At 33.4% G+C, this 18,013-nt stretch overlaps 2 protein-coding genes across 2 annotated transcripts in view; one reads left to right on the top strand and one right to left on the bottom strand.

Moving 5' to 3' along the window:
* The window catches only part of LOC111064338 (exonuclease mut-7 homolog), a 34,992-nt gene extending 33,655 nt beyond the window's left edge, over window positions 1-1,337 (bottom strand). Inside the window, exon 1 of the mRNA XM_039431201.1 lies at window positions 1,236-1,337. The gene's annotated coding sequence lies outside the window, so the exon portion shown is untranslated. The remainder of the gene's footprint in view (window positions 1-1,235) is intronic.
* Window positions 1,338-1,538: 201 nt separating this feature from the next.
* On the top strand, window positions 1,539-15,303 carry LOC111064345 (negative elongation factor E). Its single transcript, XM_039431205.1, has 6 exons — window positions 1,539-1,961; window positions 3,546-3,842; window positions 5,722-5,939; window positions 7,216-7,270; window positions 10,716-10,827; window positions 15,113-15,303. Exons 1-6 carry the CDS (start codon window positions 1,881-1,883, stop codon window positions 15,220-15,222), a joined length of 873 nt encoding a protein of 290 aa, XP_039287139.1. The 5' UTR covers window positions 1,539-1,880; the 3' UTR covers window positions 15,223-15,303.
* The last annotated feature ends 2,710 nt before the right edge of the window (window positions 15,304-18,013 follow it).

The following is an 18,013-nucleotide window of genomic DNA, read 5'->3' as shown; positions in this document are numbered from 1 at the left end:
TTTTATTTCAATGACTTATATAATAAAATCAAAAATAAAACTTGACAAACGATGTTGGTGGGTTGAACGATTGTAGGTTGAAGTAAGGAAATAAATTGCTACATGACATAAGATTGACAATTCAAACTTTATTAGGATGTCAAAACATTATCTTGTTAATATACTGAATCTAATTCAAATAGTTATCTAAACAAATGATATCATCATGAGGGAAGCAATAACTCCACAAGAACGATTGGCTCTAACTTTGAGATTCTTGGCATTAGGCGATTCATTTGTTGGTTTCCAATATCTATTCTGAATTTCAAAAAAAGAAAATTTCTACCATAATTCCAGAAGTTTTGATCACCTAATCAAAGTGACTTAACACTGTCTCACAAAATTGACAGTCTTCTTTAAGGAAATTAGCCATAAATTAAATCAAATAATAAATTGCTGCCCATTTTAAACTAACTCTGCTCATACACATGACAAAACAAGATTCTCCAAAAGATTAGCTTCAAGATTTACCTTTAAGGAATACTAGTTCAAAGTTTGAATAAATCTCTCTATAGATAGCCTAGCTATCTAAAACGTATAATATCATGTTGAAGATTACAATTTTAATTAACAACTCTGATTGATAACATGAAACAAACACAAGATGATTTGATAGCCACAGTAAAATAATATTTGAGCTATACTTTCTTGTAGGAACCCTGTAGAGAAGCTTTTTCACTCAAATTATGCAGTTCTGAATTTGTTAATCATGATACAAATTATATACTCCATGCATGTTTCTATTTAAATATTTGACAATCCACATATCCTACAAAATTACAAAAATCCTACAATTTACAATTAGTTATTGGATCACAATTTGATTTGTCATTCATCAACCTAATTCATTGGAATTAGGTTATGACGCCTTCAATGTTTACGTTTTGCCTCACCCGTATGGCAAAATCGCGTCCACACGTACATTCAATGCTCGCCCGAGGCGCCTTTGAGCACGCCAAAATACCGACAGGGTTCCGGTTCGCCCACATGCCTCAGCGAACAGCGTCCACACGTGCGAATGCAAGCCCATACACGTATGCTCACCCGAGGCAAACGTACGTGTGTACACCGTTTTAATAGCTTATAGTTTGAGTAGTACAAAATGTATCCTGTAAAAGTACTATCAGAATAATTAGTATAGATTATTTCAATAAAACTATAAAAAATATGAAAATGTCCATAACAATAGTACTAACCTACTATTAGAATAGAGCGAAAGGTTTGAGTTGAGGTTGAGGATTGAGCAAAAAAAAGAGATCAAGAGAGGTAGATCTAAAAACCATACAACCAGTGTTGCCAACCAGAAAGAACTAAACTATCGTACATGCTGCTCAAAGTTATCTTTATTTGACCCATGCTATCGTACTTCATGATTTTTTATCAATCATATTTATAAATAGTTTTAGAACCATTCAATATATTAAAATATGTTTATTTCAGCTTATTTATTAAGCTATTGCTTATCGCATAACAGCTGCTACAATGTTGCCAACTCTTGCAACACAGACAGGAGACAGCTGATTAACATTGATATTGACAGAGTTTTGTTGTTGTTGATGTATAATCAATAAAAAGTTTAAGGTTATACTTTTTGTAATAATATCATTTTTAATTTGATGTTAAATATTTTTCTTAGATTTTGAGTAAATAACACTTTTTGCATTACATTAAGACTCTTTTAATGTTTCACATTAAATCAGCTAGTTTTAAAAAAGTACAATACTTCCCATGTACTGTATCTCTATTTTCATAAAATTTCAAAATTGCTTGAATAATAATTATTAGATAGTTTATTCAATTTTATCTTAGGTATTGCAGACATTTCAAACGTATAAACTACAATGGTTTATTTACACTTTCCAAACCATCACACAGAAGAGGAATTAATGCTTCAGGCTAAATATCATAAACTGAAGAGAAAGGTAAGTTGAATACCGGTACCTAATTCAGTTATTAATTTATTTGATTATAACCTCTAGTATATGTGATAATAGTTTATCTTTTGAAAATCAAACGTACATAGAAATAGCCCGAAAATTCTAGGCTAATCAACTTTGTATCATATTTTGGCATTAATTTAATCATAACCATATTACCACAAGCTACAAAACCTTCAGGCTCTCGTCGCCGTCATACCAGTTGCATTTTTTCTGGATGACTTGTTTAATTCATGCTGCCATCTCGATAGTTGTAATGTAAAAAGTAATAAAGTTATAACTCCTGACGCAACTCATCCGGCCTTGCTGGTATTGGTGAAGATGAAAGTAATTCAAGGCAGTGGTACGCTCAAGGATATAAGTCAATATTGTCTGAGCATCAAATAATAAGATGCTACTAGAACTAGACAATATTGATTGGATTCAATTTGCTAATGAAAGGGTACAGTTCCGTATCTGGTGTATGTGTTTTCGATATTGAAAATTATTGATAGTACGGTACACTAGTAGTTCTGTGAACAGTACGTAAGTAAGTACGTACGTAAGTAAGTAAGTAGACCTCACGCAGTTATAAACCACAGCCTCCTCTTATACTGTCCATCACAGTAAATTCTGTCTGTATGTCGTGTCGGCGAGATATCGGTGTGAAAACGGCTAATAGCTGTTGGGGTTGGTGTATCAAAAATGCAAACATCAAAAGCTAATCTCCTTCAAGACATACTGGCTACAGGACAGCCCGAGTTCAAAGCAGAGAAAGGTCGAGAGACAATACTGTGTTATTATAGTTTTGTAGGATATTATTCTATAAATCAGTATTCTATTACAAACCAATGAAACTTTTATTAATCTCACACATTCACATTTTACATTTTCTTTATCTATACATTGAGCTTTTCTCGTAAAAACTAACTTGTTTATTTAATTATCGATGTTACTTTTTGAATTAATTACATGATTACTTTCATATGATGATAACATCATACGTCAGAATAGAATTACCATTGCTACAATCTCATATCCTACAGTTATTAATTGCATGCGCTATTGCATGCAATCAATAGTTCATTTAATAGTGCATAAAATTGCATTCAATGAGGCATGCAATTAATAGTCCACACAGCAGCTGATTTATGATGAATAAAGGTAGCACACAGATCGTCATCGGACGGACGGCACACACCGGGACGATAGGGCACACACACCAAGTTACATTGAGATATTGAATTGCATGCGTTATTGCTCGACAGCTGATTTATGATGAATAAAGGTAGCACACAGATCGTCATCGGAAGGACGGCACGGATCGGACGATTAGATTTGATGCATTTTTTTTTCAATTAAAGACCAATACCTATCCGCATCGTATAGGTATGCGCATTCCAATTGAAAACAATGCATCAAATCTAATCGTCCGATGACGATCTGTGTGCGCCTACCTTAATTCTATAGTATAATTTTTACTCTAATATTGGCGTATGAAGGAGGCTCATTTTCCTTTTATATTATACTTGAAATTCAAAATTTCCAAAAATTTTATTAGGTTTCAATATTTTGCACATTTGATTTTAGAAAAAAGCTTTGCAAGCGTTGAAGTCACCTCGAGTGGAGACAGAGAGGACGCCAACAGCTCTTAGTAAGAGACCGATTGAGGCGAGAGATGCACGTGAGGTGGCCAAGAAACTGATCAAGTCTGGAGCGATTCCAGCAATTGCCAAAACACCGAAGCGTCCAGAGCAGGCCGGATTCAAGCGGCCGCGTGGCCTTGAAAAGAAGTTATCGGGCAGCGAACGAATGGTCAGCGGTTTCCAACCGTTTTCAGCCACTCAACCCGAGGATCAAGAGGCGGATGTGCGTCCACGTGTCAAGGTAACAACAAAAACTAACAATCATTCTCAGATTTTATTCTTCATCCATTAATCCGTTTAGAATAATATAAGTACTGTATTTGATGATTCATGTTAGACCATTCATGATTCATGATATTTTTTATTATTTGATGCATTTAATGATTGATGCCGAAGATAGAATCATAAACTTTATGAGGATCAAAACATAGTGGAGCGGCAAAGGTGGATTGTATAGGAAAAGGTACCTGAGAGTGTTGAAAATAATGCATGTATTTTAGAGTGGAAGTAGAAGGAAGCTGACATTTAGATACAAGCATTATCATTTAAACACTCAGTTATCTTCTAAGATCCACTACCTCCGCCGCTCTACTATGTTTTGATCCTTGTGGATAGTATATCATGGTTTTTTGATATCTCAATAATCAGGGCGATTGTGGATGGGGGCTCAGAAAACACAATTTGCTGGCTATCGTATAACATTAAGGGATAATTTTTTGCTTTTTTTACAATAATCACATACTGTTCACTGATTTGGAATGTTATTTCTTATTTGCTTACAAGGAGTGAACAGTTGAAAAATTGAGTTGACGTTGTTATAAAAATTCTTTTTTAATGACAATAAATGATTTTGATTTGATTTGAATGACAATATCCAGACAGAAAGTATAGTGTAGTTATTTAAGAACTGGGGAAATAATCAGCTATTGTTTTAATGAATAGCCTACTTCTCAAACTGTGAGACGTTAGAAACATTAGTAGACTACTAACTCTGTGTACTAACTTTGGGGCGTTAGCGTATCAATATTCAATAATAAGATCGGAATAGAAACAATATGAAGTTCACTTGAACCATCAGTCTTTATAACACGCAAGCTCGCCTTGTTCACCTGAACCGTTCAGCCATTAACCCATGAGATTGGTGTCTGCTAATCTGCTCTCAACTCTGATCAAGCACTAGAGACATGAAGCCCTTGAAATTTTGTCAATACATTATATTATATTGATCTCAGAATCTCAAGAGATCATAAATCGAATTATGGCAAAAGGTTTCGTTTAGTCATCTTCTTTAAGCTCTATGATATTTATTTATTTATACATCATAGATACAATATCATTCTCAACTATGAATGATTGGGGTGGGAACAACAGGCTTAAAGCCCAAAACTGTTCCTTTCCCAAATATGGATAGAAATTGTCCATAAATAGGCTATGTTATATTGCTAGAAGAAATTCAAGAAACTGAGAATACCTCCTTGTTGAATTGTAATTTTGTGTCTGCTCGTAATATTTTCAATGTATCTGGTTATGTAAAGATACAATTCCTTAGCGGCGTATATTATTATATATTATATTGTTATTATTATTATTATTTTATATTATATTATTTTAGCGGCATATATTATTTCTGCTCGTAATATTTTCAATGTATCTGGTTATGTAAAGATACAATATTATTCCTTAGCGGCGTATCGAGACGCGTGGCTATAAGCAGGCGTCTTGCGACGCGTGGTTAGAGCCGCCGCAGCTATAGCACATAACCTATAAATTTATTAGATTCGGTGGTTCATTAGATAGGAATCGTAAATGAAATATAGTAGCCAACACTTCTAATTCGTCTGCCGCCATAACGTTCATACAACATAAAAATACAGGGAGTCATAGAATCTAATGAACTTATAGGTTATGTGCTCCAGCCGTAGCAGCTGTAACGACGCGTCTCGAACCGCCTGCTTGGATACACGCGTCTCGAGGCGCGTCGCCGCTAAGGAATCGCACCTTAAGAGAGCTGCTAATACTGGATTATCCAATCGATGTAGCTCCGACATTATCTGTTATCAGGTTCAACACTTATTTTTGCAGGTTACATAATGTTTTTAATTATATTTTTTCTCTTTCAGAACTTGTACGAGTCCATGATGAGCGCCCGTGACAAGGAGGAGGGAAGAGCGAATGAGAAAGTGAAGGAGCCTGGCAAACCAGACAAGCCTCGACAAGGAAACACAATCTTCGTTTCGGGATCATTTGCACCCGGCTCGAATATCACCGAGGATCTACTCAAAAAAGCATTCCAGCCCTGTGGCAACATTGTCAACATTTCCATGGAAGTTGAGAAGAAGTTAGTGTCTTTAAGAATGATGTTATCATTTTGTTGCATCATTGTCTCACAAAACTTAACATACAGAGGAAAACATGTAATAACATAGTTCTGCGGGCAGTTTTAAATTTATTACAACCAGGACCGGTTTTAAGGACATAAAATCTTTAGATTGAATGGTTCATTAGATTTAATAAGTGTCCTAGAAACCAAGCCTTCAGTGAGATCAAACGAATAAAATATTTCAGATCGGAAACGGTAAAAATCTACCCAAATTCCGTCTAAAAGCTTTAGGTCCGCTCATCTATAGGTGCGTACAAATATACGCGCCTCGAACACGTTCCGCACTAGTTCCGATCATGAACGTTACGCGAGATGTTACGCAAGGGTTCGCTTGTGGTTCGAAATATGTTCGAAGGATGATCGCTCCGCTCTTTTCTCATTGTTGACTTCGCTACAACCTAACCTCACAAATGTGAAACGTCCAATCCAGCTGATCGGGTGACAAAACTAAATAAAATATCCTTACCAGGGGATTGCTGGGTAGCCTAATAATTATGTTTATATAATAAATTTATAATAAATATTATGATTATTGCATTTATTTTAATGTTTTATTATAAAAGGTAATGTCTGTCAATGTTTCAAAATATGAAAGGCTTGATTGGGAGTTCGGCTTCTTTCTTCTAAATGCTAATATGCTGGTACCTATTATTATAAATGCTTTTATAACTTTATTTTATTTAATTAAATTATTAATTTTGATAATTTTATTTGCTAACACAAAGATCGTAACTATTAACAAACATTACAAACAAAAACGTTGACCGCGCATGCGCAACTATTGGTTAGTTCCACCTAAGAACTTCTCAAGTTCGAGCTCTGTTGCACGCTCTTTCGCTCTGTTGCACGCTCTTTACACGCTCTTCTCGCGTTCCACTCTTGCTCCACCTGCGATCATCAATTGATCTGCTCGAGTGACGTTCGATTGCGGAGCAGAGTGAAAGTCTGTACGCACCTTATCATATTCATTTATTCTATTATTCAAGCCTAGAGCTCATGTGCTAGTTGCACTCAGCAAAAAACTCCACTTTAAATAAATGAAAGGACTCCAATTTTTTACTTTGAATACTTCAAATACCAAGTATTGAACATTGCTTCTTTTCCAAGGATTACAGTGGACACGTTATTAAGTAGTAATCACTTAAATGATACTGTTTGAAGAAGACATTGTTGACAAGCCTCAATCCAGGAATTATCTCGACATCTTATTGATTTGAATTTATTTTTGTTTCAGTCGAGGATTTGTAACGTTTGATAAGACTGATGCTGCTGAACGAGCTATTGCTGAGGTTCGTACTTATCATTCCGACTGTAATTTAAATTATTTCACATTGTATTCATTGTTGGGTTTTCTAATGATTCAGTAGTGTACGAACACACCATACTTTCTGTATTGAGTGTATCCAGTCATGAATATGGGCTTGTATGAAAATATTGAGACTTCACACAATCTGGCAACACTGATATTTTTTCAAAGTGTCAACTTCTTTTATTCAGAGTATAGTTCGAAGCCTTAGGTCTCCTTCTCAACTCTATTTTCCATCCACCACATATTTGAATGTTTTTAGTATATTCATTATTAATAATATTGCTTTCAAACAAACTAAGTTCAATAACACAACAGGTTCTCACCTTATGATGATAATTACCTATTATCTACTCGAGTAGTATTATCTACTCAGTAGGACTTGAACACACTTAGCCTTTATCTTTCTAGTTTTCATGAACTTCCGCTAAAAATTGGAATTATTTTTAATGAAACACAAAGAACTTGAATTGAATTGAATTTATTGCCAAAAATTACAAATACATATTTTTACAATACAATATAAATAACATTGATTGTAGCTTAGTGCATCAATAACATCACTGTAATACTTGGCACTGCCAACATAAGATTGCTTGTGTGTTGGCAGTGAGTTGCAGCTTATTTATTCTGTATCAATTCAGGTCAGTATATGAATTAATATACAATTGATAATGCTAACGAAGAAATTACAATGCTAAAAATTTAATAATGCTAATGAAGCTATTCCTATTATACAAAAAAAACGCACAGGCTCACAGCAAAAAAAAAAAAAACTTGAGAATACTATACATACTATAGGCTTACTATGATGAAAATTTTAATCTAATTAATCACTGTGACATCTTGAGGCCATCATGACAGCGAAACGTTCTCAAAGAAAAACAAATGAACTGATACAATAAAAAGAAGTTGCTGTAATGTGACTTGGGACAATTACAAGCCTGGTTCAAGAGTATACATGCCCATCGCTCACTGTTTTTAGTAACAATTATTTGTATACAACATTATACTTTATACCACTAGTTTAAAGAATACATTTTGGTCAATCCAATATTCTATACTTTTAATTGAATCGCGTGTGATTTTTTTATCTATAAAGTCATTTGGAATTTTGTTTATAATGTAGTTACAATAATATTGAAATTGATGCCGACTTATGGTTAGCTTGATGAGTTCTGTGTTGAATCTGTTGTTGTTAGGACGTGTATTATGGGGTGAAATGTGTGTAGCAAAATTAGTTTTATTTTTATTGATATGGAGTATAACGTTTTTCATATAATTCTGTCTTATTGTCGGAACCTTAAATTCAAGAAATATTTCCCAACTAGGATAGAGTCGTGGCCTTCCTAATGCTGCTCTTATAATATGTTTTTGTAGGATAAATAACTTTTTTAAATGCTTGTCATATGCACCTCCCCGTACTTCAATAATGTATTGAAATAGTGATGGAGCATATACGCAAAGTACATTTTCGTATTATGTCTATGTTTTTTATTTTGTAAAAAATGTAAATTAGGTATTTCAGCTTTGAGCATAAATAATCAATGTGCTTGTTCCATTTAATATTTTGATCTAATAGTATACCCAGATATTTAATTGTTTGCACCCTTTCTAATGTTTTATTATGAACTTCTGTATTATCTGTAGTGTTTTCATTGCGATTATTTGCTGTTTCTATTGTAAGACTTAAATCAGTTGCTGGTTGTCCAGTTATATTGGGTGAAAAAGTGATGTACTTAGTTTTATCAGCATTTAAAGTCAATATATGGTCTTGCAGCCATTTTTTAACTGTAATCAGGTTTCTATTTGCTATATTGAAAGTTTCTTCCCAGCTTTTGCAACTGAAGATCAAAACAGTATCATCTGCAAAAGACAGAGTAGTGCAATCTTGTAGGTTTATTTTGAGTAGGTCATTCACATACAACAGAAACAGAATTGGTGATAACACCGAACCTTGAGGCAAGCCGAAACCTGATGAATATTTAATATCAGTTTGACCATGTAGATGTAGGTAATGTTTACGTTCAGTTGAGTATGAGGCAAATAAATCATTTGCTACGCCTCTAATTGCAGTCCTATCTAATTTGTTTAATAGTATATTGTGAGGTATGGTATCAAAAGCCTTTGATAGATCCATGAATAACGCAAGAGTTTTTCTATTGCTATTGAAGTTGTCAAAAATTATTTTATTCAAGTGGATGACTGCATCTTTGGTAGACTTATTTTTTTGGCAGCCAAATTGCTTTTTATCTATTATATTTTCTTTTTCCAAAAAACTCATAATTCTGTTTTTTAGTATTTTTCCAATATTTTAGAAAGGTTACTTATTAAGCTTATATAGGTCTATAATTTTCTGGCTTTTTTAAATCTCAGGTTTTATGTATTGGTATGATTCTGGCTTCTCTGAATTTTTTGGGGAAATATCCTTTATTTAAACATTTGTTGAATATATGTTTTAAGGGTTCGGTTATGTAATGAGCATTTTTTTTATGAAAGGTCCTGTAAGGTTATTGGGTCCAGGTGTAGATTTGTTTTTTAACTGATTTATAATTGTCAATATTTCGTTTGAGTTTGTGGGGTTGAGAAAGATACTGCGCCGACATGAATTAGATAGCGAGTGTGGAACTGGGATATTATCAACATTTACTGCTACTTTTTAGGCAAATGATACACCTACATTAGCAAAATAATCGTTAAGTATATTTGCATCAAGGCATCTTTGGTGTTTTTCTTCGATTCAAGCAGTTCGTTAATGTATTCCCAAGTTTTCTTTGCATTATTCTTATGTTCATCAAACTTCTCATTGAAATAATCTATTTTTGATTTTTTATTAGATTATTTGAAGTATTTCTGTAGTTCTTATATCGGGTTTGTAATTCAATATTGTTCGGTTGTCGTGAGAGTTTCCTGTGAAGCTTGTCTCTTTCTCGGATTGCTTTGACTGGACTGGGTGTTATCCATTTTTTTAGTGGTTTATTTTTTTTACTTAGTCTTATTGTTTTTGTTCTTTTGTGTGTGAGTTGTGTCAATTTTTCAATGAAATTACTAACTTTTGTTAACATCTATTTTATTAGTGGCTACGTAACTATAATGGTGATTATATTGTACAGTATACTTTTAATAGTGGTCTACAAAATTTCTTTCTGTTCTTTAATAAGTATTCTAATAGGGCTACTTGAATAGTTTAATTACTATAAAATAACTAGTAAGGAAGACACGCAAAATCATGAAACGTTCCACATTTTTGTGTTCACGTAAAAAAAGATTAAAAGGGTAATAGCTATTTTCATAATTATAATTCTTTCTATTTATCCATTATGGAGAAATACAACATCACTCACAATACATATATTATGTTGGAACTATTTACTTACTACATTTTGATTTTAGTAGAGTGAAAATGTTTAAATGGTGAATAATTTCAGGTTAATGGCAGCATGGTGTCTGGAGTGCCCCTGAAAGTGACTCTTGCAAGGCGACAGGTTGTTATAGAGCCAATCAATGACGTGTCTTCCTCGTCCGCCTGGTGTACAATAGGTGAGTTGCAGTTTCCTCTCATAAAAGTCAGTTATACACAGAACACCAGTATGAAATAATTTAACATCTTTCAGTATCTAAAACTTTGCTGGAAAGTTTAGGAGAGTCAAATACTGTTGAATTAAGGCAGCTCTTATGTTCTCTTTAGTGCTCATGTTCTCCAGTGCTCTTCGAATTCATCTGTTAATCGAAAGAGATTATTTCTCACATGAATGAAAGTTGTTGTGATTTTTATTCTTTTGGGGGTTTTCGTATTTTTTATTGGATGTACAATAATCATCACCAGGTTTTTTTAGAGCCTCTTGTGACTCATCTATAATATATTAAAGGAAGATTGACTTGTACAAGTACGGGATAGGAAATTCACGAAAGACGCATCATCACGTCTGAACTTCTGGACTGATTAACTTGAAATTTAGCAGATAGATTGTTAATTTACCGAGGATGGTTATAGGCCAATTTTGAATTATTCAAGATTTTAGCAACTTACGTCAAGTTTTCAGTTTGTCAAGCTTTTAATTCGACCCTTGCGGAGCACGGGTTACCTAATAGTTTTCAATGAAGTAGTGTAAGAATGAAAAGGTAGATAGAATAGTGAAGTAAAGAAGTAGAAATATTTGTGTTTCAATCTCCTCTGCCATTTTGTGTAAATGATTCAATCAGCAGTTGGTCTAACTTTTGAGTAAGTTTTTATCCAGATACTTTTATAAGCTAGCAGGTGAAAATTGAGCAGTTATGAATTTCACATAAGTGTCTGAAGGGCCTCGAATAGTAGATTTTCTGGAATTGCATTAGGGTGGAAAATCTCAAGTTAATACTATATCCAGTCTATCTATCTACCTTCCTTGATATGCAATGCATTTCAGTCTTATTTATTGTTGAATATTTATTGATATATAGCCTACAATGCTTCCTCCAACTAGGAAGCTGATAATGTGATTATCATTTGATAATACTTCAATTTAAATAATTCTGGTCTTGTTTGATTCATTGATTTTATCAAGTGTTTTTAATACATTTGAATTTAAATTTATTTATTATTGATCTACTATATTTTTCCCAAATTCCAAGTTTTTGTTATTGAAGTAAAAGCTTATGTATGTTACCAATAATTAGTTCCATCAATAATATTAGTATTAAAGATCCATTCATTACTTAAACACTTCTAGCTTTGTTATTGTTGATTATTTATATTACTTTTAAATTCCAGGTTTTATTTTTATAGAAGTAGAAACTAATGTATGTTACCAATTCATGATGTAAAAATGAAAATACTCTTCATCTTAATTCTCTTCTTTTTAATTTTTTACAGACTGAACTAATATATTCGAAACATTCATAAGCAATGTACAGTACCAAAGTTCCAATTCGTTACTGTTATCTATATGAATGTCTAAACCCGTACATGTTATATTTTTATCACATAGAATTGGCGATTCCTTCAAACTACAGTAGTTCTAAATAAGGTACAATGTGGATGACGTTTCTATGAGTGATTTGTGTTTGAAGATCATGTAAAATATTAAACACTTGTAGGTAACCCGTGCTTCGCAAGAGTCTATTTTAAAACTGCAAAATGAAAACTTGACGTAATAAAAAATTCGAAATTTGAAAACAGGCCTATAACCATCCTCGGTTAATGAAGAATCTTTATGCAAAATTTCAAATCAATCAGTCCAGTAGTTCAGACGTGATGATGTGTCAAACATAATTTTCCTACATCAGGTACGTGTATGAGCCAGCTCTTCCCATTATTATAGTAAAGATGATGGATAGATGGATGATTTATCAGTATCTTTGAATGAGAATAACTTTTGAACGGTTTGAGAAATCGGTGCGGTTTTGATGTGACAGAAAATCAGTTATTTTTATTCGAATAGGATCCCCTATCATACCTATTATCTATCATCTAATGTCCCTTTTAAAAGAAATGTTCAGCTGCTTCGATACAACAACTGGAAGCATGACAAATTGAAAACTTGACGTAATGAAATCTTGAAGAACTGAAAATAGGCATAAATAACCATCCTCGGTTAGTTAAGAATCTGTATGCAAAATTTCAAATTAATCAGTTGAGTATATTTCAGACGTGATGATGCGTCAAACATAATTCCCTATTCCTCACGTGTATAAGCCAGTTCTTTCCTTTATTATAGTATAGAAAACTGAAGAAGACATAATACTTAAAAACCTCACAGAATCATATCGATTTTTCCAATACATCAATAAATTTTAGTATCGATTAGATCCTCCTCAATTTGAATCAGGCAGCCTTTTGTTTTCCCAATTCCAAATGTAACCGGTGAAGGTATTTTTAACCCTACACCACACCTGACATCATTTCTGCAACCGGTGACATATTTGTCTCTATTGAGTTAACCTTCCAAAATATGAAATATATAAGAATACATATGGTTCGATAGTCATTCTTGTAGACTATACCACCGCTGGCCACCAATGTAAACGGAGGGGGGTTGTTTCTTCTCTTCTATAATATTTACCAAAATTATGCTAAAGTTTACTGCTATCAATTAATCATCTACCGGTATTTGAATCCTTGATTGGTTGGGAGCTTTTAGTGGATTCGTTCATTCAAATGCACAGATTATCATCATTAACTAATTGTTTCCTATTTTAGCAACTAGCAAAAACGAGTCAGGAACTTCAATAAAAAATACTAATAAAATTCAACTTCAGGTTTATTGAACTCTAAATATATAGAACGAATTAATAAAAGTCAGGTAACATGTCAAATTTTCAAACAAAGTTACTCAGTAACTGATTCAGAAAAAGAAGGTATATTCAATTTCAATCTATACATTTTGGGTTCCTGGTAACTTGCTGCAACTAAATTCGGGCCTCGGTCATTCTATGTACTAAATTTCAAGTTAAATAAAAACAACAGTTTGGCACTCACCATTTCAACAATTTCAAATTTTACTTTTGAGACCACTTAATCCAGAACTCAATAAACTCAGACGTAATGAAACTCACTACACTCAACTTAAATTCACGCACACAACTAACCTTTTAATTTTACATCTACTGATTATATCAATTTTAGATTACCATACAAACTTCAACAACATTACTGATAATGAAAAACTTTTCAATTTGTCCCTCTGGATGGGCAACAGACCCATTCAGAGGACCGAGGCTCGCGCACCGTTACATGATTTTTCGTTCGCGTCTCAATCCGAACTGTGGCCTTTTCACTGAAAATTATTCCCCCTCCACGAACGTTGAGCATAACTTCCAGTGGAAAAGCCAAAGCTGCAAAAAGGTCGTACAATTTTCAAATACAGTGGCTTTTCGACATGAAATTGAAACTGCACTTGAAAAATGCACGAAAATTGCTTTAATTTTGACAACTAAGCAACAAGTTAGCAAATTCTTACACTAAAAACGCAGGGTTCAACAAACAGTAAAATCAAAGTTCATTCCAGTTCAAAAACCTGAAAAATAATATAAGATACACAAAAACAACTACAATAATACCCACTCAATATTCACACTATTACACAAACAAAATACCTAAAATACTCGTTTCACTGCGAATTCGTGTCTAATAGTACATTATAACTGAAGAATATAAATGATTACTTATTTTATCGTGATCTATTCATGTTTTTCTTATGAAATTTAATGATAGGCCCACAGCATTAAGACTATGTCCATTTCATTTGTACTGGTGGCAAAATTTTACATTAAAAATAATTATTTGATAAAATCCAATTTTCAATTGTAATGAGAACAAATTCCTTCAAAAAATAATTGATAATAATACGTTTCGAGGGAAAAATTAAGAACGAAGAAATTGGGAAGAATCGGGAATCGAACCGAGGATCCATCGCTATGTAAGCTAGCGTTTTACCGTTACGCTAGACGGACATTCGAAAATATTAGTCTTGTAACAAGCATTATAACCTCTTCATAAAAAAACACACACTTCTGAGCTGCAACAATGTAGCCATGGAACTTCATGTACGGTAGCATAGATTTGAACATTAATTCTGAAAAATCTAGAAGGAAAATTGAAATTTGGGCTTCCAGGTGCACGAGATTGATATATTTAGAATCTAAGTGCAAAATTTGGAGATCTAAATCATTCCCGTTTTTCCGGTATGCAATCCACAAGTTGACATGTTTTGATGCGAACAAACGAACAAACGAAAACACGAACAAACACAACCCTACTCTCTCTTATTATATAGATAAGCAATGATACACTGTTTCATTAATGATTCGATTCAATCAGTATTATAATGTGATTGATATTTTTCAGCGGCCAACAGTTCACAAAAAGGAGGTCACAAAGATAAACGTGCTTTGGTCTCGTACGAGAATGATCCGTTTGAGGGAGGAGAGGTTATTGAAGAAGCGGAGGAATTCTAGATATTATGATTTTTATGTCTGTTTATACAACCTGATGTGTTAGAATGCGTTACTTAGTGATTAAACTATTTCTACAATTCAGGTATTGTTTCAAATTCTTTATTGTTCCCAAGATTCACGTCATAAAGTCAGTATAAATTATAGTATAGTATAAATATTATAGTATATATATATATATACAATATTATATATAAAATAGTATAAATTAAGGGTTAGTTGTCACTTTTCTTTTTTCACCGCTTTCCATGTTTCAATTGATCCCAGTCTATCTCATATAGTATTAATTGGTCGTTCTTGTTGATAATGATCAAATTTTTCTAAAATATATTATATTTACCAAACAAATATGTCTTTTCATGATTTAATCATTTTCTTTTCCCAATTAAGATAGAATATTCTGGTAGTTCATCATACATACAAACGATTTGAAAACAGTGCGGAGTTGGAAAAGGATGGAGATATCCGCTTTGTCCAATGACTGACAAGAATGGCAAACCAATGCTAACCAGGTGCTGACTTAGAAACTCGAATCTTACTAACTCAGTAGCTAGTATAGGCTCAGTCAGCTCGTCAGTGATAGAATGAGGGTTAACAGAAACTTGAAAGAAATAATGAAAATACATATTATTTATTTCATTCTATTCTATTATAAAAAATCTGGTGTGGTACACTCACACAACTTTCCTTGCTCATATTTGAAACTACGATCAAACTTCTGTATATGTGTATATATAATTATTGTTTTCAGAGTACTTTTTCCTTAGTGTAAATTGTGAAATTCGATTATTTTTTTAGTCGTAATTTTTTTAAAGTCGTCAAAACAGCTGTTCTACAGATGAAATATCTCGACTATGTGTTCTTTTTATGAACTGCGCTACCTACCTACCTCATGCACGAGAAGGAGGTTACTAAGTCCATTTCTCAAGGATGGGGTGGACCCCCCATTAGTTTCCCAGAGAGGAGAATCATGCCAGTTGATAGAGCTGATAATAATCATTGTAGACCTATATCGTGATTAGTTCCACTCATCCGAAATTTTGCAATACGAATACTAAAATTATTATTGTTTATAGCCGAAAAAAATAATACGGTACAATACGGGTAAGTATGATACACATAGGAAGTATAATATAATGTGGTTTTGTGGTACAATCACAATCGTCTTTCTGTGTTGTTAAACCAGAAAGCAAGAAAATACCACATTTCAACTATTTTCCTCTCAATATAAACATATTGCACCGCACTCTGTCAACACGTCAGAGTATCTGTCTGTCAACAATGCAAGCACTTTTCATTCATGTCTGAAGCAAAAACGTTTCTTTATACTTTGCACACAACTCCAAATTTTTGTAATGTAATAGAAAATGTGACAATTGCCACCTTATAAAAAGTAACAAATACCAAAAGCTTGATAAAATTATTTCAATTTACATAAATAAGAATTTGAATTTAGATGCCGTTTTTCTTCAATCGCAAATTGCAAACTCAGGGGAGTGCCTCTGACTTACGAGTTTCAATTTATTTGTCTAGTGTATGAACATAACCCAAAATTTTCTATTCAATTAGGTCTTGAAGGTAAAAGGGAAGGTTAGGGAGGTCAAGTTTTGGCTTTTAATTGGCAATATGTTGATATTATTTCAAATGTGTTCGTGATGATAATCTCAGATTATAAACACAAATAACGAAAAGTTGAAATAGCCTACTCGCACTTTTGAGATATCGCACTTACGAATGTCACACAATCAGGAGTACAATAATTCCTTCATATTCATAAAGAGATAATGAATTACTACTCCACTTTAGATTGGGTTGGAAATCATCAGATTGAATCGAATATATAAGCGCAAAGTCATGTATGGTTTCAGTGTAGCCTACATGACTCGCCGTCAGTCTGTCTGGTTGGCTGACAATATGACGAGATGTTCATGACAGTAATATGACCAATGACACAGCCATTCCTAGTAGAATGCCTTGCCCTATAAGCTGGCAACACTGTAATACAAGGTCTTAGCTGGCAAGAAGTAACCATCAAACATATTCTCAATGCAAAGCAATCAACTGTTAAACGCAAAAAGTTAGCGTTAATAGTAGGTTGTGTTTTTCTAGCTCAAATTTTATGAATCTACTCAAACATTTTATAATTAATAGTGATTTGAGTGTTATGCTTTTTTTTAATTAAGTTTATCAACCGTCAAAATTTTAAATTCTTAGTGCCGGTTGCACAAAAGCCGGTTAAATTTTAACCGTGATTAATTCCACGAGAACCAATCAGAGAAGCTGTCTTTTCAGAAAGTCCTGCTTTGATTGATTCTCGTGAAATTAATAACGGTTAAAATTTAACCGGCTTTTGTGCAAACGGGCCTTAGTTTATGTTGTTTTTGAGTGAATCACAATCCTATTTAAGACTTTTTAATGTTATCTAAATTTGGGAGAGAAATAGTACAAAATAATTATCCTTTGTTTTTCTCTCCTGATCTGTGCTTTTTACTTTCCTTGCCCTATTACCATAGGTAAGGAAAGTATTGCTTTCCAAGAAAATTAAGGTACCCTTATTTCAAGTTTTCTATACGTTTCAAGGTCCCCTGCCCTGAGTCCAAAAACATGGTTTTTGGGTATTTGTCTGTGTGTGTGTATGTTGTGTGTGTTGTGTGTGTGTGTTGTGTGTGTGGTGTGTGTGTGTGTGTGTGTGTGTGTGTGTGTGTGTGTGTTGTGTGTGTGTGTGTGTGTGTGTGTGTGTGTGTGTGTGTGGTGTGTGTGTGTGGTGTGTGTGTTGTGTGTGTGTGGTGTGTGT

The sequence above is a fragment of the Nilaparvata lugens genome, chromosome 6 (assembly GCF_014356525.2).
Source record: "Nilaparvata lugens isolate BPH chromosome 6, ASM1435652v1, whole genome shotgun sequence".
Lineage (NCBI taxonomy): Eukaryota > Metazoa > Arthropoda > Insecta > Hemiptera > Delphacidae > Nilaparvata > Nilaparvata lugens.
Note: the sequence above shows the minus strand (reverse complement) of the source record. Positions and strands in the feature narration are given on the sequence as shown.

Coding starts and splice junctions, on each gene's coding strand:
- LOC111064345 (XM_039431205.1), top strand. CDS start 1,881: ATGGTTTATTTACACTTTCCAAACCATCACACAGAAGAGGAATTAATG. Junction 5,940..7,215: donor TCCATGGAAGTTGAGAAGAA/GTTAGTGTCTTT, acceptor TTTTTGTTTCAG/TCGAGGATTTGTAACGTTTG. Junction 10,828..15,112: donor GTCCGCCTGGTGTACAATAG/GTGAGTTGCAGT, acceptor GATATTTTTCAG/CGGCCAACAGTTCACAAAAA.